A 23,719-nucleotide genomic window follows, 5' to 3' on the forward strand; every position below is an offset into this window, starting at 1 on the left:
ACTGTACCCTGCAAGTGCAGTGAAAGCAGCTTCTCCGTCCTCACTTAACTGTAAAGAAGTATTCTTTATCACGGGACGGTTGGCATCTCTCTCTCTCTCTCTCTCTCTCTCTCTCTCTCTCTCTCTCTCTCTCTCTCTCTCTCTCTCTCTCTCTCTCTCTCTCTCTCTCTGTATTTCATATACTATTCCCATTGACATTAAAGTGCATAAACAAAAAAAAAAAAAAAATACGGAAAACGCTGTAGGGTGACAATCTGTACTAAAGTAATCCACTAAACCAACGAATGTGGGGAGTTTATCATGGTTGATTGAATGAGTAAACATACTGAAACATTACATTGAGGATGGCACGTAAAAGATATACATATGTGTGTCATTATTCGAAGTGCTATTTCTTTTCCGCAGATATGGTTTTGAGACGCTGGAAGAAACAACTCTTCATCACATATCCTTTGAGAAAACGTTTCCTGTAAATTTGTACACTGTAATAAACAAAAGAGAAACTTGAATAGGTCAAAATCAAATTTCCATTTCTTTTTACCTTTATATTTTTTTCTGGAGGAGGCTGAGGTGGTCGCCTATCAACTTTCAGTGTGAGTAAGTACTTTAAGGACGTCGTAATGTCAAGCTACATCCACTAACTGAAAAAATTTTCAACACCTTCAGGTGTTAAGGATGATTTTAAGACCATAGGGTCTTTGGATGAGACCACATACTCTCACTGTGCATGAGGTTAATCACGTTTCACTGTAGAAGGACAACCCCAAGCGCTCAAATGTCTCAGATAATATGGTTGTCTTGTTATGAAACAAGAAATGGAAATCATTACATATGAACAAGTGAAAAGATGTACTGTGAATGAATAATGAAATGCTGTTGTGAAGATTATTGATATTACTTTACACAGGTATTAGTAAGAGATAGATTATTATTTTTCACATTCAGTTAAAAGTATAACATTGATATTGATAACATGCGAAATATTTACACATACACACACACACATACACACGCACACAAGATGAGCGCTAAATACAGCGTAAAGCTCAACAATTTGTAACACTGTTGTTGATATTTAAGAATGGAGTGTGAAACCTTAAGTGAAGGTAAGGCACTGTTTTTATTGTTATTGGTGCTTGTCAATAGCTCATTCTTATTGTGTAGTGCATTATTTAATCTCAAAGTAACTTTGGTTCAATAACTGCGAAGCATACAAGATTTGCTTTTGAAGGAGCTGTGTAATCTTCCCATGAAATGATTGATTTCAATAATGAGATATTGTCGTAAGTGTTGAAAGTAATTATTAATTATAATTTCTTAGGTTAGACTTAAGACTTCATCAGGTTTATATAACTTTTACAAGGGATGAATACTCCATTGATATGCAACTGTTCCAAATTCATTTTAGTATATTAATGTGGTGTCTTAATTTGAAGTGTATTAATATTTTAATATGATTTTTGCCATAAGAGCGACTGATTTATAATGCACTCCTACCCATTGTGTGGAAGGTCATGTCAAAGAGAATACAGAATGCATAGAAGGTTTAGGGATTGGGGCCTCAATGATTTAGTTCCATCTTACGTTATATAGTGAGAATAATATGATCATGGTTTGGGCAACACAATTAATTATTCGGCAAATTACGTAGTAGAGGAAAGTTTAAAGTTTATTCCAACTAAACAACGATGATTGAACTAAGTATCAAAGTATACGACAAAAGAAATATTTACAGTATGCAGAGTTATAATACTTCTCAAGTATCCAAGTAGAACATTATAATAGATGATATGTTTGCATATATCTTGTGATGATTGGTGAGAATCATCTCTGAACTCACAATTTTTTGATAGTTAAGTACATATTGTTGCAGGGTTTAGGAATGTCTCTGTTGGCAAAGCCTATATTTGGTCCATTCATTATGAACAGGACAGGCAAATTCACTTGAATTTCATCTTTAGTCCAACTTAAGTCAGACAATAAGATCCTGTTGGTGGAACCATATACATGGTTCTTCTTGCATGATATCATAGTGATATATGGATTTCCTTGTGTTTATACCTCAGAAAAAAAGTCTTTCCATTCTTCCTTCTGAGACCCCTTGTGGCTTTCCTATCTTTGCTGGCTTTATAATTCTACTACTCAACTAGATAAACATAAGCTGTAAAATTTCATAATTTGCAAAAGCCTTGCTTTGCAAAAGTAGCTTTCTGTGTCTAAGAAATTAGGAATCTTGTTCCTCTTCTGGGCAGTCATTTTAGTGACCTGTATGCATAGGATTTATTCATTCTTGTATGGAGTGCCACTCTTTTGTAGTTATTGCTCCGATTTCATCTCTCAAGAGCTGCCTGCTTATGTAACTCAGCCATTAGCTAGATATTGTAGTTCTAAGCATCGCACTTCATCACATGATTATACCTGTTGGCAGCTCAAGGATGGTCCATTGTGAAGTTTAATCAAGATGGCTTCACTTTGTCATGTAAGCTCTTACAGAGGAAGCCCAGTAACAGCTATATATATATATATATTATATATATATATATATATATATATATATATATTTTTTTTTTTTTCCGCTGTCTCCCGCATTTGCGAGGTAGCGCAAGGAAACAGACGAAAGAAATGGCCCAACCCACCCCCATACACATGTATATACATACGTCCACACACACAAATATACATACCTACACAGCTTTCCATGGTTTACCCCAGACGCTTCACATGCCCTGATTCAATCCACTGACAGCACGTCAACCCCGGTATACCACATCGCTCCAATTCACTCTATTCCTTGCCCTCCTTTCACCCTCCTGCATGTTCAGGCCCCGATCACACAAAATCTTTTTCACTCCATCTTTCCACCTCCAATTTGGTCTCCCTCTTCTCCTCGTTCACTCCACCTCCGACACATATATCCTCTTGGTCAATCTTTCCTCACTCATTATCTCCATGTGCCCAAACCATTTCAAAACACCCTCTTCTGCTCTCTCAACCACGCTCTTTTTATTTCCACACATCTCTCTTACCCTTACGTTACTTACTCGATCAAACCACCTCACACCACACATTGTCCTCAAACATCTCATTTCCAGCACATCCATCCTCCTGCACACCACTCTATCCATAGCCCACGCCTCGCAACCATACAACATTGTTGGAACCACTATTCCTTCAAACATACCCATTTTATTATATGTATGGTGGTTCCAGCAATGTTGTATGGTTGCGAGGCGTGGGCTATGGATAGAGGTGCACAGGAGGGTGGATGTGCTGGAAGTGAGATGTTTAAGGACAATATGTGGTGTGAGGTGGTTTGATCGAGTAAGTAATGTAAGGGTAAGAGAGATGTGTGGAAATAAAAAGAGTGTGGTTGAGAGAGCAGAAGAGGGTGTTTTGAAATGGTTTGGTCACATGGAGAGAATGAGTGAGGAAAGATTGACCAAGAGGATATATGTGTCGGAGGTGGAGGGAATGAGGAGAAGTGGGAGACCAAATTGGAGGTGGAAAGATGGAGTGAAAAAGATTTTGAGTGATCAGGCCCTGAACATGCAGGAGGGTGAAAGGCGTGCAAGGAATAGAGTGAATTGGAACGATGTGGTATACCGGGGTCGACGCGCTGTCATTGGATTGAACCAGGGTATGTGAAGCGTCTGGGATAAACCATTGAAAGTTGTGCAGTGAAGAAAGAGAAGCAGGAGACCAAATTTGAGGTGGAAGGATGGAGTGAAAAAAAGTATGAGTGATTGGGGCCTGAACATACAGGAGGGTGACAGGCATGCAAGGAATAGAGTAAATTGGAACAACGTGGTATACCAGGGTTGACGTTGCTGTCAATGGATTAAACCAGGGCATGTGAAGCATTTGGGGTAAACCATGGAAAGGTCTGTGGGGCCTGGATGTGGAAAGGGAGCTGCGGTTTTCGTGCATTATGCAAGACAGCTAGAGACCGAGTGTGAACGAATGGGGCCTTTGTTGTCTTTTCCTAGCGCTACCTCACACACATGAGGGGAGAGGGGGTTGTTATTCCATGTGTGGTAAACAGAGAAGAGGCAGTAAAAGCTTTGCGGAAGATGAAAGCCAGCAAGGCAGCAGGTTTGGATGGTATTGCAGTGGAATTTATTAAAAAACGGGGTGACTGTATTGTTGACTGGTTGGTAAGGTTATTTAATGTATGTATGATTCATGGTGAGGTGCCTGAGGATTGGCGGAATGCGTGCATAGTGCCATTGTACAAAGGCAAAGGGGATAAGAGTGAGTGCTCAAATTACAGAGGTATAAGTTTGTTGAGTATTCCTGGTAAATTATATGGGAGGGTATTGATTGAGAGGGTGAAGGCATGTACAGAGCATCAGATTGGTGAAGAGCAGTGTGGTTTCAGAAGTGGTAGAGGATGTGTGGATCAGGTGTTTGCTTTGTAGAATGTATGTGAGAAATACTTAGAAAAGCAAATGGATTTGTATGTAGCATTTATAGATCTGGATAAGGCATATAATAGAGTTGATAGAGATGCTCTGTGGAAGGTACTAAGAATATATGGTGTGGGAGGCAAGTTGTTAGAAGCAGTGAAAAGTTTTTATCGAGGATGTAAGGCATGTGTACGTGTAGGAAGAGAGGAAAGTGATTGGTTCTCAGTGAATGTAGGTTTGCGGCAGGGGTGTGTGATCTCTCCATGGTTGTTTAATTTGTTTATGGATGGGGTTGTTAGGGAGGTGAATGCAAGAGTTTTGGAAAGAGGGGTAAGTATGCAGTCTGTTGTGGATGAGAGAGCTTGGGAAGTGAGTCAGTTATTGTTCACTAATGATACAGCGCTGGTGGCTGATTCATGTGAGAAACTGCAGAAGCTGGTGACTGAGTTTGGTAAAGTGTGTGAAAGAAGAAAGTTAAGAGTAAATGTGAATAAGAGCAAGGTTATCAGGTACAGTAGGGTTGAGGGTCAAGTCAATTGGGAGGTAATTTTGAATGGAGCAAAACTGGAGGAAGTAAAGTGTTTTAGATATCCGGGAGTGGATTTGGCAGCAGATGGACCCATGCCTTACATCCTCGATAAAAACTTTTCACTGCTTCTAACAACTTGCCTCCCACACCATATATTCTTAATACCTTCCACAGAGCATCTCTATCAACTCTATCATATGCCTTCTCCAGATCCATAAATGCTACATACAAATCCAATTGCTTTTCTAAGTATTTCTCACATACATTCTTCAAAGCAAACACCTGATCCACACATCCTCTACCACTTCTGAAACCACACTGCTCATCCCCAATCTGATGCTTTGTACATGCCTTCACCCTCTCAATCAATACCCTCCCATATAATTTACCATTTTTTATTATTATACTTTGTCGCTGTCTCCCGCGTTTGCGAGGTAGCGCAAGGAAACAGACGAAAGAAATGGCCCAACCCCCCCATACACATGTATATACATACGTCCACACACGTAAATATACATACCTACACAGCTTTCCATGGTTTACCCCAGACGCTTCACATGCCTTGATTCAATCCACTGACAGCACGTCAACCCCGGTATACCACATCGCTCCAATTCACTCTATTCCTTGCCCTCCTTTCACCCTCCTGCATGTTCAGGCCCCGATCAAACAAAATCTTTTTCACTCCATCTTTCCACCTCCAATTTGGTCTCCCTCTTCTCCTCGTTCCCTCCACCTCCGACACATATATCCTCTTGGTCAATCTTTCCTCACTCATTCTCTCCATGTGCCCAAACCACTTCAAAACACCCTCTTCTGCTCTCTCAACCACGCTCTTTTTATTTCCACACATCTCTCTTACCCTTACGTTACTCACTCGATCAAACCACGTCACACCACACATTGTCCTCAAACATCTCATTTCCAGCACATCGATCCTCCTGCGCACAACTCTATCCATAGCCCACGCCTTGCAACCATACAACGTTGTTGGAACCACTATTCCTTCAAACATACCCATTTTTGCTTTCCGAGATAATGTTCTCGACTTCCACACATTCTTCAAGGCCCCCAGAATTTTCGCCCCCTCCCCCACCCTATGATCCACTTCCGCTTCCATGGTTCCATCCGCTGCCAGATCCACTCCCAGATATCTAAAACACTTCACTTCCTCCAGTTTTTCTCCATTCAAACTCACCTCCCAATTGACTTGACCCTCAACCCTACTGTACCTAATAACCTTGCTCTTATTCACATTTACTCTTAACTTTCTTCTTCCACACACTTTACCAAACTCAGTCACCAGCTTCTGCAGTTTCTCACATGAATCAGCCACCAGCGCTGTATCATCAGCGAACAACAACTGACTCACTTCCCAAGCTCTCTCATCCCCAACAGACTTCATACTTGCCCCTCTTTCCAAAACTCTTGCATTTACCTCCCTAACAACTCCATCCATAAACAAATTAAACAACCATGGAGAGATCACACACCCCTGCCGCAAACCTACATTCACTGAGAACCAATCACTTTCCTCTCTTCCTACACGTACACATGCTTTACATCCTCGATAAAAACTTTTCACTGCTTCTAACAACTTTCCTCCCACACCATATATTCTTAATACCTTCCACAGAGCATCTCTATCAACTCTATCATATGCCTTCTCCAGATCCATAAATGCTACATACAAATCCATTTGCTTTTCTAAGTATTTCTCACATACATTCTTCAAAGCAAACACCTGATCCACACATCCTCTACCACTTCTGAAACCACACTGCTCTTCCCCAATCTGATGCTCTGTACATGCCTTCACCCTCTCAATCAATACCCTCCCATATAATTTACCAGGAATACTCAACAAACTTATACCTCTGTAATTTGAGCACTCACTCTTATCCCCTTTGCCTTTGTACAATGGCACTATGCACGCATTCCGCCAATCCTCAGGCACCTCACCATGAGTCATACATCATTAAATAACCTTACCAACCAGTCAACAATACAGTCACCCCCTTTTTTTATAAATTCCACTGCAATACCATCCAAACCTGCTGCCTTGCCGGCTTTCATCTTCCGCAAAGCTTTCACTACCTCTTCTCTGTTTACCAAATCATTTTCCCTAACCCTCTCACTTTGCACACCACCTCGACCAAAACACCCTATATCTGCCACTCTATCATCAAACACATTCAACAAACCTTCAAAATACTCACTCCATCTCCTTCTCACATCACCACTACTTGTTATCGCCTCCCCATTTGCGCCCTTCACTGAAGTTCCCATTTGCTCCCTTGTCTTACGCACTTTATTTACCTCCTTCCAGAACATCTTTTTATTCTCCCTAAAATTTAATGATACTCTCTCACCCCAACTCTCATTTGCCCTTTTTTTCACCTCCTGCACCTTTCTCTTGACCTCCTGTCTCTTTCTTTTATACATCTCCCACTCAATTGCATTTCTTCCCTGCAAAAATCGTCCAAATGCCTCTCTCTTCTCTTTCACTAATACTCTTACTTCTTCATCCCACCACTCACTACCCTTTCTAATCAACCCACTTCCCACTCTTCTCATGCCACAAGCATCTTTTGCGCAATCCATCACTGCTTCCCTAAATACATCCCATTCCTCCCCCACTCCCCTTACTTCCATTGTTCTCACCTTTTTCCATTCTGTACTCAGTCTCTCCTGGTACTTCCTCACACAGGTCTCCTTCCCAAGCTCACTTACTCTCACCACCCTCTTCACCCCAACATTCACTCTTCTTTTCTGAAAACCCATACAAATCTTCACCTTAGCCTCCACAAGATAATGATCAGACATCCCTCTAGTTGCACCTCTCAGCACATTAACATCCAAAAGTCTCTCTTTTGCACGCCTGTCAATTAACACGTAATCCAATAACGCTCTCTGGCCATCTCTCCTACTTACATAAGTATACTTATGTATATCTCGCTTTTTAAACCAGGTATTCCCAATCATCAGGCCTTTTTCAGCACATAAATCTACAAGCTCTTCACCATTTCCATTTACAACACTGAACACCCCATGTATACCAATTATTCCCTCAACTGCCACATTACTCACCTTTGCATTCAAATCACCCATCACTATAACCCGGTCTCGTGCATCAAAACCACTAACACACTCATTCAGCTGCTCCCAAAACACTTGCCTCTCATGATCTTTCTTCTCATGCCCAGGTGCATATGCACCAATAATCACCCACCTCTCTCCATCAATTTTCAGTTTTACCCATATTAATCGAGAATTTACTTTCTTACACTCTATGACATACTCCCACAACTCCTGTTTCAGGAGTATTGCTACTCCTTCCCTTGCTCTTGTCCTCTCACTAACCCCTGACTTTACTCCCTAGACATTCCCAAACCACTCTTCCCCTTTACCCTTGAGCTTCGTTTCACTCAGAGCCAAAACATCCAGGTTCCTTTCCTCAAACATACTACCTATCTCTCCTTTTTTCACATCTTGGTTACATCCACACACATTTAGGCACCCCACTCTGAGCCTTCGAGGAGGATGAGCACTCCCCGCGTGACTCCTTCTTCTGTTTCCCATTTTAGAAAGTTAATACAAGGAGGGGAGGATTTCTGGCCCCCCGCTCCCGTCCCCTCTAGTTGCTTTCTACGACACGCGAGGAATATGTGGGAAGTATTCTTTCACCCCTATCCCCAGGGATAATATACATATATATATATACATATACACATACACACACATACACATACATACGCACATATACACACACACACACATACATATATATACATATGAAAATGTAAGAAACAATTTAGAAAACTGAAACTTCTAGCTTGAAATGAATGAAAAAAATGAATGTCACATAATGGTTCAACCTCTGGCTATGGAAAAAAGGAAATGTATAATTTATTTACACAAACGTCAATAGCAGTTCTCATCAATTTAACCACTGTATCAATAAGCTTCAATGTCTAAGCTACATTTTTCTACAATTTCACTATTTTCTTGTCAAAACACCATGTATGAAAACTATCACTCCAGTAACACAACTATAAACACTTACTTCCCCTTTAAAAAAAGTTCTGGGGAAGTCTGTCTCGATACACTGCGGGAAACTCTACCACCTGGCGGGGTTTGTGTTGCAATGGTTCCCGATTCACAAACGTAGTAGCATCATTTCAAAACTTGTTGTTTGTTCACTAGACTTCCTTGAATATCTGTTTCTGAACTCATTGTTTGGATCCGCCTCTTCCTCGGCGTCCTCGCCATCGTCGTAGATCTCCTGAGGCCTCGCGAGACTCAACAAACTTACACCTCTGTAATTTGAGCACTCACTCTTATCCCCTTTGCCTTTGTACAATGGCACTATGCATGCATTCCGCCAATCCTCAGGCACCTCACCATGAGTCATACATACATTATATAACCTTACCAACCACTCAATAATACAGTCACCCCCTTTTTTAATAAATTCCACTGCAATACCATCCAAACCTGCTGCCTTGCTGGCTTTCATCTTCCGCAAAGCTTTTACTACCTCTTCTCTGTTTACCAAATCATTTTCCCTCACCCTCTTACTTTGCACACCACCTCGACCAAAACACCCTTTATCTGCCACTCTATCATCAAACACATTCAGCAAACCTTCAAAATACTCACTCCATCTCCTTCTCACATCACCACTACTTGTTATATATATATATATATATATATATATATATATATATATATATATATATATTTTTTTTTTTTTCTTTTTGCCGCTGTCTCCCGCGTTTGCGAGGTAGCGCAAGGAAACAGACGAAAGAAATGGCCCAACCCACCCCCATACACATGTATATACATACGTCCACACACGCAAATATACATACTTACACAGCTTTCCATGGTTTACCCCAGACGCTTCACATGCCCTGATTCAATCCACTGACAGCACGTTAACCCCGGTATACCACATCGCTCCAATTCACTCTATTCCTTGCCCTCCTTTCACCCTCCTGCATGTTCAGGCCCCGATCACACAAAATCTTTTTCACTCCATCTTTCCACCTCCAATTTGGTCTCCCTCTTCTCCTCGTTCCCTCCACCTCCGACACATATATCCTCTTGGTCAATCTTTCCTCACTCATTCTCTCCATGTGCCCAAACCACTTCAAAACACCCTCTTCTGCTCTCTCAACCACGCTCTTTTTATTTCCACACATCTCTCTTACCCTTACGTTACTTACTCGATCAAACCACCTCACACCACACATTGTCCTCAAACATCTCATTTCCAGCACATCCATCCTCCTGCGCACAACTCTATCCATAGCCCACGCCTCGCAACCATACAACATTGTTGGAACCACTATTCCTTCAAACATACCCATTTTTGCTTTCCGAGATAATGTTCTCGACTTCCACACATTCTTCAAGGCTCCCAGAATTTTCGCCCCCTCCCCCACCCTATGATCCACTTCCGCGTCCATGGTTCCATCCGCTGCCAGATCCACTCCTAGATATCTAAAACACTTCGCTTCCTCCAGTTTTTCTCCATTCAAACTCACCTCCCAATTGGCTTGACCCTCAACCCTACTGTACCTAATAACCTTGCTCTTATTCACATATATATATATATGTATATATATATATATATATATATATATATATATATATATATATATATATATATATATATATATATATATATATATTATCCCTGGGGAAAGGGGAGAGAGAATACTTCCCACATATTCCCTGCTCCCTGCGTGTCGTAGGAGGTGAAAAAAGGGGAGGGAGCGAGGGGCTGGAAACCTTCCCTCCCATTTTTTGATTTTCAAAAAGAGGAACAGAGAAGGGGCTAAGTGAGAATATTCCCTCAAAAGCTCAGTCCCGTGATCTTATCGTTGCCTTGCTAACATGGGAAATGGTGAATAGTATGAAAAAAAAGGAATGTAATGTGGCAGTTGAGGGAATAATTGGTGTACATGGGGTGTTCAGTATTGTAAATGGAAATGGTGAAGAGCTTGTAGATTTGTGTGCTGAAAAAGGACTGGTGATTTGTGTGCTGAAAAAGGACTGGTTTAAAAATTAAGATAAACATAAGTATATTTATGTAAGTAGGATAGATGGCCAGAGAGCATTATTGGATTACGTGTTAATTGATAGGCACATGAAAGAGAGACTTTTGGATGTTAATGTGCTGAGAGGTGCAACTGGAGGCATGTCTGATCATTATCTTATGGAGGCGAAGGTGAAGATTTGTAGAGGGTTTTCAGAAAAGAAGAGAGAATGTTGGGGTGAAGAGAGTGGTGAGAGTAAGTGAGCTTGGGAAGGAGACTTGTGCTAGGAAGTACCAGGAGAGACTGAGTACAGAATGGAAAAAGATGAGAACAAAGGGGGTAAGGGGAGTGGGGGAGGAATGGGATGTATTTAGGGAAGCAGTGATGGCTTGCGCATAAGATGCTTGTGGCATGAGAAGCGTGGGAGGTGGACAGATTAGAAAGGGTAGTGAGTGGTGGGATGAAGAAGTAAGATTATTAGTGAGAGAGAAGAGAGAGGCATTTGGACAGTTTTTGCAGGGAAATAATGCAAATGAATGGGAGATGTATAAAAGAAAGAGGCAGGAAGTCAAGAGAAAGGTGCAAGAGGTGAAAAAGAGGGCAAATGAGAGTTGGGGTGGGAGGGTATCATTAAGTTTTATGGAGAATAAAAAGATGTTGTGGAAGGAGGTAAATAAAGTGCATGAGACAAGGGAACAAATGGGAACATCAGTGAAGGGGGCTAATGGGGAGGTGTTAACAAGTAGTGGTGATGTGAGAAGGAGATGGAGTGAGTATTTTGAAGGTTTGTTGAATGTGTTTGATGGTAGAGTGGCAGATATGGGGTGTTTTGGTCGAGGTGGTGTGCAAAGTGAGAGGATTAGGGAGAATGATTTGGTAAACAGAGAAGAGGTAGTAAAAGCTTTGCGGAAGATGAAAGCCGGCAAGGCAGCGGGTTTGGATGGTATTGCAGTGGAATTTATTAAAAAAGGGGGTGACTGTATTGTTGACTGGTTGGTAAGGTTATTTAATGTATGTATGATTCATGGTGAGGTGCCTGAGGATTGGCAGAATGCTTGCATAGTGCCATTCTACAAAGGCAAAGGGGATAAAAGTAAGTGCTCAAATTACAGAGGTATAAGATAAGTTTGTTGAGTATTCCTGGGAAAGTATATGGGAGGGTATTGATTGAGAGGGTGAAAGCATGTACAGAGCATCAGATTGGGGAAGAGCATTGTGGTTTCAGAAGTGGTAGAGGATGTGTGAATTAGGTGTTTGCTTTGAAGAATGTGTGTGAGAAATACTTACAAAAGCAAATGGATTTGTATGTAGCATTTATGGATCTGGAGAAGGCATATGATAGAGATGCTCTGTGGAAGGTATTAAGAATATATGGTGTGGGAGGCAAGTTGTTAGAAGCAGTGAAAAGTTTTTATCGAGGATGTAAGGTATGTGTACGTGTAGGAAGAGAGGAAAGTGATTGGTTCTCAGTGGATGTTGGTTTGCGGGAGGAGTGCATGATGTCCCCATGGTTGTTTAATTTGTTTATGGATGGGGCTGTTAGGGAGGTGAATGCAAGAGTTTTGGAAAGAGGGGTAAGTATGCAGTCTGTTGTGGATGAGAGAGCTTGGGAAGTGAGTCAGTTATTGTTCACTAATGATACAGTGCTAGTGGCTGATTCGTGTTAGAAACTGCAGAAGCTGGTGACTGAGTTTGGTAAAGTGTGTGAAAGAAGAAAGTTAAGAGTAAATGTGAATAAGAGCAAGGTTATCAGGTACAGTAGGGTATGAGGGTCAAGTCAATTGGGAGGTAATTATTTGAATGGAGCAAAACTGGAGGAAGTAAAGTGTTTTAGATACCCGGGAGTGGATTTGGCAGCAGATGGACCCATGCCTTACATCCTCGATTAAAAGTCTTTTCACTGCTTCTAACAACTTGCCTCCCACACCATAAATTCTTAATACCTTCCACAAGAGCATCTCTAATCAACTCTATCATATGCCTTCTCCAGATCCATAAATGCTACATACAAATCCAATTGCTTTTCTAAGTATTCTCACATACATTCTTCAAAGCAAACACCTGATCCACACATCCTCTACCACTTCTGAAACCACACATGCTCATCCCCAATCTGATGCTTTGTACATGCCTCCACCCTCTCAATCAATACCCTCCCATATATTTACCAGGAATACTCAACAAACATTTTTTTTTTTTTTATTATTATACACTTTGTCGCTGTCTCCCCGCGTTTGCGAGTACGCGCAAGGAAACAGACGAAAGAAATGGCCCAACCCCCCCATACACATGTATATACATACGTCCACACACGTAGATATACATACCTACACAGCTTTCCATGGTTTACCCCAAGACGCTCACAATGCCTTGATTCAATCCACTGACAGCACGTCAACCCCGGTAACCACATCGCTCCCAATTCACTCTATTCCTTGCCTCCTTTCACCCTCCTGCATGTTCAGGCCCCGATCAAACAAAATCTTTTCACTCCATCTTTCCACCTCCAATTTGGTCTCCCTCTTCTCCTCGTTTCCCTCCACCTCCGACACATATATCCTCTTGGTCAATCTTTCCTCACTCATTCTCTCCATGTGCCCAAACCACTTCAAAACACCCTCTTCTGCTCTCTCAACCCACGCTCCTCTTTTTATTTCCACACATCTCTCTTACCCTTCACGTTACTCAAAAACTCGATCCCCCAAACCACGTCACACCACACATTGTCCTCAAACATCTCATTTCCAGCACATCCATCCTCCTGCGCACAACTCTATCCATAGCCCACGCCTCGCAACCATACAACGTTGTTGGAACCACTATTCCTTCAAACATACCCATTTTTGCTTTCCGAGATAATGTTCTCGACTTCCACACATTCTTCAAGGCCCCCAGAATTTTCGCCCCCTCCCCCACCCTATGATCCACTTCCGCTTCCATGGTTCCATCCGCTGCCAGATCCACTCCCAGATATCTAAAACACTTCACTTCCTCCAGTTTTTCTCCATTCAAACTCACCTCCCAATTGACTTGACCCTCAACCCTACTGTACCTAATAACCTTGCTCTTATTCACATTTACTCTTAACTTTCTTCTTCCACACACTTTACCAAACTCAGTCACCAGCTTCTGCAGTTTCTCACATGAATCAGCCACCAGCGCTGTATCATCAGCGAACAACAACTGACTCACTTCCCAAGCTCTCTCATCCACAACAGACTTCATACTTGCCCCTCTTTCCAAAACTCTTGCATTTACCTCCCTAACAACTCCATCCATAAACAAATTAAACAACCATGGAGACATCACACACCCCTGCCGCAAACCTACATTCACTGAGAATCAATCACTTTCCTCTCTTCCTACACGTACACATGCCTTACATCCTCGATAAAAACTTTTCACTGCTTCTAACAACTTTCCTCCCACACCATATATTCTTAATACCTTCCACAGAGCATCTCTATCAACTCTATCATATGCCTTCTCCAGATCCATAAATGCTACATACAAATCCATTTGCTTTTCTAAGTATTTCTCACATACATTCTTCAAAGCAAACACCTGATCCACACATCCTCTACCACTTCTGAAACCACACTGCTCTTCCCCAATCTGATGCTCTGTACATGCCTTCACCCTCTCAATCAATACCCTCCCATATAATTTACCAGGAATACTCAACAAACTTATACCTCTGTAATTTGAGCACTCACTCTTATCCCCTTTGCCTTTGTACAATGGCACTATGCACGCATTCCGCCAATCCTCAGGCACCTCACCATGAGTCATACATACATTAAATAACCTTACCAACCAGTCAACAATACAGTCACCCCCTTTTTTTATAAATTCCACTGCAATACCATCCAAACCTGCTGCCTTGCCGGCTTTCATCTTCCGCAAAGCTTTCACTACCTCTTCTCTGTTTACCAAATCATTTTCCCTAACCCTCTCACTTTGCACACCACCTCGACCAAAAACACCCTATATCTGCCACTCTATCATCAAACACATTCAACAAACCTTCAAAATACTCACTCCATCTCCTTCTCACATCACCACTACTTGTTATCGCCTCCCCATTTGCGCCCTTCACTGAAGTTCCCATTTGCTCCCTTGTCTTACGCACTTTATTTACCTCCTTCCAGAACATCTTTTTATTCTCCCTAAAATTTAATGATACTCTCTCACCCCAACTCTCATTTGCCCTTTTTTTCACCTCCTGCACCTTTCTCTTGACCTCCTGTCTCTTTCTTTTATACATCTCCCACTCAATTGCATTTCTTCCCTGCAAAAATCGTCCAAATGCCTCTCTCTTCTCTTTCACTAATACTCTTACTTCTTCATCCCACCACTCACTACCCTTTCTAATCAACCCACCTCCCACTCTTCTCATGCCACAAGCATCTTTTGCGCAATCCATCACTGCTTCCCTAAATACATCCCATTCCTCCCCCACTCCCCTTACTTCCATTGTTCTCACCTTTTTCCATTCTGTACTCAGTCTCTCCTGGTACTTCCTCACACAGGTCTCCTTCCCAAGCTCACTTACTCTCACCACCCTCTTCACCCCAACATTCACTCTTCTTTTCTGAAAACCCATACAAATCTTCACCTTAGCCTCCACAAGATAATGATCAGACATCCCTCTAGTTGCACCTCTCAGCACATTAACATCCAAAAGTCTCTCTTTTGCACGCCTGTCAATTAACACGTAATCCAATAACGCTCTCTGGCCATCTCTCCTACTTACATAAGTATACTTATGTATATCTCGCTTTTTAAACCAGGTATTCCCAATCATCAGACCTTTTTCAGCACATAAATCTACAAGCTCTTCACCATTTCCATTTACAACACTGAACACCCCATGTATACCAATTATTCCCTCAACTGCCACATTACTCACCTTTGCATTCAAATCACCCATCACTATAACCCGGTCTCGTGCATCAAAACCACTAACACACTCATTCAGCTGCTCCCAAAACACTTGCCTCTCATGATCTTTCTTCTCATGCCCAGGTGCATATGCACCAATAATCACCCACCTCTCTCCATCAATTTTCAGTTTTACCCATATTAATCGAGAATTTACTTTCTTACACTCTATCACATACTCCCACAACTCCTGTTTCAGGAGTATTGCTACTCCTTCCCTTGCTCTTGTCCTCTCACTAACCCCTGACTTTACTCCCTAGACATTCCCAAACCACTCTTCCCCTTTACCCTTGAGCTTCGTTTCACTCAGAGCCAAAACATCCAGGTTCCTTTCCTCAAACATACTACCTATCTCTCCTTTTTTCACATCTTGGTTACATCCACACACATTTAGGCACCCCACTCTGAGCCTTCGAGGAGGATGAGCACTCCCCGCGTGACTCCTTCTTCTGTTTCCCATTTTAGAAAGTTAATACAAGGAGGGGAGGATTTTTGGCCCCCCGCTCCCGTCCCCTCTAGTTGCTTTCTACGACACGCGAGGAATATGTGGGAAGTATTCTTTCACCCCTATCCCCAGGGATAATATACATATATATATATACATATACACATACACACACATACACATACATACACATACATACGCACATATACACACACACACACATACATATATATACATATGAAAATGTAAGAAACAATTTAGAAAACTGAAACTTCTAGCTTGAAATGAATGAAAAAAATGAATGTCACATAATGGTTCAACCTCTGGCTATGGAAAAAAGGAAATGTATAATTTATTTACACAAACGTCAATAGCAGTTCTCATCAATTTAACCACTGTATCAATAAGCTTCAATGTCTAAGCTACATTTTTCTACAATTTCACTATTTTCTTGTCAAAACACCATGTATGAAAACTATCACTCCAGTAACACAACTATAAACACTTACTTCCCCTTTAAAAAAAAGTTCTGGGGAAGTCTGTCTCGATACACTGCGGGAAACTCTACCACCTGGCGGGGTTTGTGTTGCAATGGTTCCCGATTCACAAACGTAGTAGCATCATTTCAAAACTTGTTGCTTGTTCACTAGACTTCCTTGAATATCTGTTTCTGAACTCATTGTTTGGATCCGCCTCTTCCTCGGCGTCCTCGCCATCGTCGTAGATCTCCTGAGGCCTCGCGAGACTCAACAAACTTACACCTCTGTAATTTGAGCACTCACTCTTATCCCCTTTGCCTTTGTACAATGGCACTATGCATGCATTCCGCCAATCCTCAGGCACCTCACCATGAGTCATACATACATTATATAACCTTACCAACCACTCAATAATACAGTCACCCCCTTTTTTAATAAATTCCACTGCAATACCATCCAAACCTGCTGCCTTGCTGGCTTTCATCTTCCGCAAAGCTTTTACTACCTCTTCTCTGTTTACCAAATCATTTTCCCTCACCCTCTTACTTTGCACACCACCTCGACCAAAACACCCTTTATCTGCCACTCTATCATCAAACACATTCAGCAAACCTTCAAAATACTCACTCCATCTCCTTCTCACATCACCACTACTTGTTATATATATATATATTTTTTTTTCTTTTTGCCGCTGTCTCCCGCGTTTGCGAGGTAGCGCAAGGAAACAGACGAAAGAAATGGCCCAACCCACCCCCATACACATGTATATACATACGTCCACACACGCAAATATACATACTTACACAGCTTTCCATGGTTTACCCCAGACGCTTCACATGCCCTGATTCAATCCACTGACAGCACGTTAACCCCGGTATACCACATCGCTCCAATTCACTCTATTCCTTGCCCTCCTTTCACCCTCCTGCATGTTCAGGCCCCGATCACACAAAATCTTTTTCACTCCATCTTTCCACCTCCAATTTGGTCTCCCTCTTCTCCTCGTTCCCTCCACCTCCGACACATATATCCTCTTGGTCAATCTTTCCTCACTCATTCTCTCCATGTGCCCAAACCACTTCAAAACACCCTCTTCTGCTCTCTCAACCACGCTCTTTTTATTTCCACACATCTCTCTTACCCTTACGTTACTTACTCGATCAAACCACCTCACACCACACATTGTCCTCAAACATCTCATTTCCAGCACATCCATCCTCCTGCGCACAACTCTATCCATAGCCCACGCCTCGCAACCATACAACATTGTTGGAACCACTATTCCTTCAAACATACATGCTTTCCGAGATAATGTTCTTGACTTCCACACATTCTTCAAGGCTCCCAGAATTTTCGCCCCCTCCCCCACCCTATGATCCACTTCCGCGTCCATGGTTCCATCCGCTGCCAGATCCACTCCTAGATATCTAAAACACTTCGCTTCCTCCAGTTTTTCTCCATTCAAACTCACCTCCCAATTGGCTTGACCCTCAACCCTACTGTACCTAATAACCTTGCTCTTATTCACATATATATATATATGTATATATATATATATATATATATATATATATATATATATATATATATATATATATATATATATATATATATATATTATCCCTGGGGAAAGGGGAGAGAGAATACTTCCCACATATTCCCTGCTCCCTGCGTGTCGTAGGAGGTGAAAAAAGGGGAGGGAGCGAGGGGCTGGAAACCTTCCCTCCCATTTTTTGATTTTCAAAAAGAGGAACAGAGAAGGGGCTAAGTGAGAATATTCCCTCAAAAGCTCAGTCCCGTGATCTTATCGTTGCCTTGCTAACATGGGAAATGGTGAATAGTATGAAAAAAAAGGAATGTAATGTGGCAGTTGAGGGAATAATTGGTGTACATGGGGTGTTCAGTATTGTAAATGGAAATGGTGAAGAGCTTGTAGATTTGTGTGCTGAAAAAGGACTGGTGATTTGTGTGCTGAAAAAGGACTGGTTTAAAAATTAAGATAAACATAAGTATATTTATGTAAGTAGGATAGATGGCCAGAGAGCATTATTGGATTACGTGTTAATTGATAGGCACATGAAAGAGAGACTTTTGGATGTTAATGTGCTGAGAGGTGCAACTGGAGGCATGTCTGATCATTATCTTATGGAGGCGAAGGTGAAGATTTGTAGAGGGTTTTCAGAAAAGAAGAGAGAATGTTGGGGTGAAGAGAGTGGTGAGAGTAAGTGAGCTTGGGAAGGAGACTTGTGCTAGGAAGTACCAGGAGAGACTGAGTACAGAATGGAAAAAGATGAGAACAAAGGGGGTAAGGGGAGTGGGGGAGGAATGGGATGTATTTAGGGAAGCAGTGATGGCTTGCGCATAAGATGCTTGTGGCATGAGAAGCGTGGGAGGTGGACAGATTAGAAAGGGTAGTGAGTGGTGGGATGAAGAAGTAAGATTATTAGTGAGAGAGAAGAGAGAGGCATTTGGACAGTTTTTGCAGGGAAATAATGCAAATGAATGGGAGATGTATAAAAGAAAGAGGCAGGAAGTCAAGAGAAAGGTGCAAGAGGTGAAAAAGAGGGCAAATGAGAGTTGGGGTGGGAGGGTATCATTAAGTTTTATGGAGAATAAAAAGATGTTGTGGAAGGAGGTAAATAAAGTGCATGAGACAAGGGAACAAATGGGAACATCAGTGAAGGGGGCTAATGGGGAGGTGTTAACAAGTAGTGGTGATGTGAGAAGGAGATGGAGTGAGTATTTTGAAGGTTTGTTGAATGTGTTTGATGGTAGAGTGGCAGATATGGGGTGTTTTGGTCGAGGTGGTGTGCAAAGTGAGAGGATTAGGGAGAATGATTTGGTAAACAGAGAAGAGGTAGTAAAAGCTTTGCGGAAGATGAAAGCCGGCAAGGCAGCGGGTTTGGATGGTATTGCAGTGGAATTTATTAAAAAAGGGGGTGACTGTATTGTTGACTGGTTGGTAAGGTTATTTAATGTATGTATGATTCATGGTGAGGTGCCTGAGGATTGGCAGAATGCTTGCATAGTGCCATTCTACAAAGGCAAAGGGGATAAAAGTAAGTGCTCAAATTACAGAGGTATAAGATAAGTTTGTTGAGTATTCCTGGGAAAGTATATGGGAGGGTATTGATTGAGAGGGTGAAAGCATGTACAGAGCATCAGATTGGGGAAGAGCATTGTGGTTTCAGAAGTGGTAGAGGATGTGTGAATTAGGTGTTTGCTTTGAAGAATGTGTGTGAGAAATACTTACAAAAGCAAATGGATTTGTATGTAGCATTTATGGATCTGGAGAAGGCATATGATAGAGATGCTCTGTGGAAGGTATTAAGAATATATGGTGTGGGAGGCAAGTTGTTAGAAGCAGTGAAAAGTTTTTATCGAGGATGTAAGGTATGTGTACGTGTAGGAAGAGAGGAAAGTGATTGGTTCTCAGTGGATGTTGGTTTGCGGGAGGAGTGCATGATGTCCCCATGGTTGTTTAATTTGTTTATGGATGGGGCTGTTAGGGAGGTGAATGCAAGAGTTTTGGAAAGAGGGGTAAGTATGCAGTCTGTTGTGGATGAGAGAGCTTGGGAAGTGAGTCAGTTATTGTTCACTAATGATACAGTGCTAGTGGCTGATTCGTGTTAGAAACTGCAGAAGCTGGTGACTGAGTTTGGTAAAGTGTGTGAAAGAAGAAAGATGAGAGTAAATGTGAATAAGAGCAAGGTTATTTGGTACAGTAGGGTTGAGGGACAAGTCAATTGCTTCCTTAAATACATCCCATTCCTCCCCCACTCCTGTTACGTCCTTTGCTTTCACCTTTTTCCATTTTGCACTCAGTCCCTCCTGGTACTTCCCCACACAAGTCTCCTTCCCAAGCTCACTTACTTTCACCACTCTCTTCACCCCAGCATTCTCTCTTCTTTTCTGAAAACCTTTACAAATCTTCACCTTCGCCTCCAGAAGATAATGATCAGACATCCCTCCATTTGCACCTCTCAGGACTTTAACATCCAAAAGTCTCTCTTTCATGTGCCTATCAATTAACATGTAATCCAATAACGCTTTCTGGCCATCTCTCCTACTTACATACGCATACTTATGTATATCTCTCTTTTTAAACCAGGTATTCCCAGTCACTAGTCCTTTTTCAGCTAACAAATCTACAAGTTTTTCACCATTTCCATTTACAGCACTGAACACCCCATGTACACCAATTATTCCCTCAACTCCCAGATTACTCACCTTTGCATTCAAATCACCCATCACTATAACTCGGTCTTATGCATCAAAACTGCTAACACTCTCACTTAGCTGTTCCCAAAACACTTGTCTCTCATAATCTTTCTTCTCTTGCCCAGGTGCAAAGGCACTAATAATCAATCTCTCTCCATCCACTTTCAGTTTTACCCATATCAATCTAGAGTTTACTTTCGTACACTCTATCACATACTCCCACAACTCCTGTTTCAGTAGTGCTACTCCTTCCCTTCGCACGTGCGCGAGGTAGTTCTAGGAAAAGATAACAAAGGCCACATTCGTTCACACTCAGTCTCTAGCTGTCTTGCGTAATGCACCGAAACCGCAGCTCCCTTTCCACATCCAGGCCCCACAGACCTTTCCATGGTTTACCCCAAATGCTCCACATGCCCTGGTTTAATCCATTGACAGCACGTCAACCCTGGTATACCACGTTGTTCCAATTTACTCTATTCCTTGCATGCCTGTCACCCTCCTGTATGTTCAGGCCCCAGTCACTCATACTTTTTTTCACTCCATCCTTCCACCTCCAATTTGGTCTCCTGCTTAGTTTTCTTCGCTGCACCTCTGACACATGTAACCTCTTTTTCAATCTTTACCTCACTCATTCTCTCCATGTGGCCAAACCATTTTAAAACACTCTCTTTCTGCTCCCTCAACCAAACTCTTTATTACCACAAATCTCTCTTACCCTTTCATTACTTACTCGATCAAACCACCTCACACCACATATTGTCCTCAAACATCTCATTTCCAACACATCTACCCTCCTCTGCAGAATCCTATCTGTATCCCATGCCTCACAACCATATAACATTGTTGGAACCACTATTCCTTCAAACATACCCAATTTTGCTCTCCGAGATATTGTTCTCGCCTTCCACACATTCTTCAGCGCTCTCAGAACCTTTGCTCCCTCCCCCACCCTGTGACTCACTTCCACTTTCATGGTTCCATTCGCTGCTAAATCTGCTCCCAGATGTTTAAAACACTTCACTTCCTCCAGTTTTTCTCCATTCAAATTTACCTCCCAATTAACTTGTCCCTCAACCCTACTGAACCTAATAATCTTTCTCTTATTCACATTTACTCTCAACTTTCTTCTTTCACTCACTTTACTAAACCCAGTCATTAACTTCTGCAGTTTGTCACCCGAATCAGCCACCAGCGCTGTATCATCACCGAACAATTGACTCACTTCCCAAGCCTTCTCATCCATAACAGACTGCAAACTTGCCTCTCTCTCCAAAACTCTTGCATTCACCTCCCTAACCACCCCATCCGTGAAGAGATTAAACAACCATCACCCACCCCTGCTGCAAACCGAAATTCTCTGGGAACCAATCACTTTCCTCTCTTCCTACTTGTACACATGCCTTACATCCTTGGTAAACACTTTTCACTGCTTCTAGCAACCTACCTCCCACACCATATACTCTTAAAACCTTCCACAAAGCATCTCTATCCACCTTATCATATGGCTTCTCCAGATCCGTAAATGATACATACAAATCCATCTGCTTTTCTAAGTGTTTCTCACATACATTCTTCAAAGCAAACACTCTTATCCGCACATCTGCTACAACTTCTGAAACCACAGACATTATATGACTAGATTGTTTCAGAGATTATTCATGGGGATGCAGCGACTTCTGAAGATGCCAAATGTATCAAGGCAATAGATAAGACCACTGTTCACCGGATCTGTTCAGGTCAGGTGAGTTGATTGCAGATTGTCTTGTATACAATTAGGTATTTTGTACATACCAGCATATTTTAGGTGCTTTTGTTAATTGATGTCTGTGACTAACAGCAGCTTGCTCATCATGTTTTCACCATAACTGTAACCCTTTCGTGGACACATTTTCTGGGGGGGATTAGTGAACATCATAAGGAACAAACTTCTGGATATGGCAAAGTCCAGAAAGTGAAACTCAAGAGGTGCATGTGAATTTTATTATTATTTTGACCTGCTGTTTCCTGCTTTAACTTCTTTTTTTTTTTTTATCTAAGCTTTATCTACCACCAGATATTAGGGACTTATTTGGTGTCTGCAGAAGACACTGTCTTGCACAGTAAATATCCATTCTGATCCCACCAGACTAAGTTTGCATTCATAAGGGATGTTCATGAAAGTTCATTGCAGCACAAATTTAGTTTGTTAAGCTAAGAACACCTTGAACTGAGTTAGGGATGGAACTGAATATTCCATTAGTTTTCGTCTTTGGTCTGGGGTGCTGGATGTGAGAACACACTGTAGCCTGGTGTGTATCACCTTGGTGCATTTTTTCTGTATTTTGCTAACATGTGATGTTCTCTCAGTGTACATACACAGTTTTTCACTGATGTACATGAATTTGATGGTGAAGCGTTATCCTTTTATCCTTTACACCTACAAAGATAATAATATTAGTGGAAATTTCAAGACAAAATTGATGTATAGCTTGGTCACTACTCCCTAACATCAGTTTCAAGTAAGTACCTGCTTAGTTAACACAAACTCAATGAGTGTGTTCTCATGTATTTGTAATGTATTTTAAGGACAAAGAACTGTCTACTGTCTTTTTGTGTTAAATCTTTGAACATATGAGTGCTGTCAGTTTCATGTGGTGAGATCCAGAAAA

General features: G+C 41.7%; 1 protein-coding gene across 4 annotated transcripts in view; it reads left to right on the forward strand.

Moving 5' to 3' along the window:
• The first annotated feature begins 543 nt into the window (after positions 1 to 543).
• LOC139749425 (putative postmeiotic segregation increased 2-like protein 3) overlaps positions 544 to 23,719 on the forward strand; it is a 30,154-nt gene continuing 6,978 nt past the window's right edge. The window contains exons 1-2 of one of the 4 annotated variants that reach the window (XR_011712967.1): positions 544 to 597; positions 22,721 to 22,812. Coding sequence is in view for 2 of the 4 variants with exons in the window: in XM_071663272.1 (XP_071519373.1) it covers positions 1,082 to 1,106; positions 22,721 to 22,812 (117 nt within the window). In the remaining 2 variants the exon portion in view is untranslated. The other 3 variants (XR_011712968.1, XM_071663272.1, XM_071663273.1) reach the window with 3 other exon arrangements.

Source organism: Panulirus ornatus, chromosome 7 (assembly GCF_036320965.1).
Source record: "Panulirus ornatus isolate Po-2019 chromosome 7, ASM3632096v1, whole genome shotgun sequence".
NCBI classification, from domain to species: Eukaryota; Metazoa; Arthropoda; class Malacostraca; order Decapoda; family Palinuridae; genus Panulirus; species Panulirus ornatus.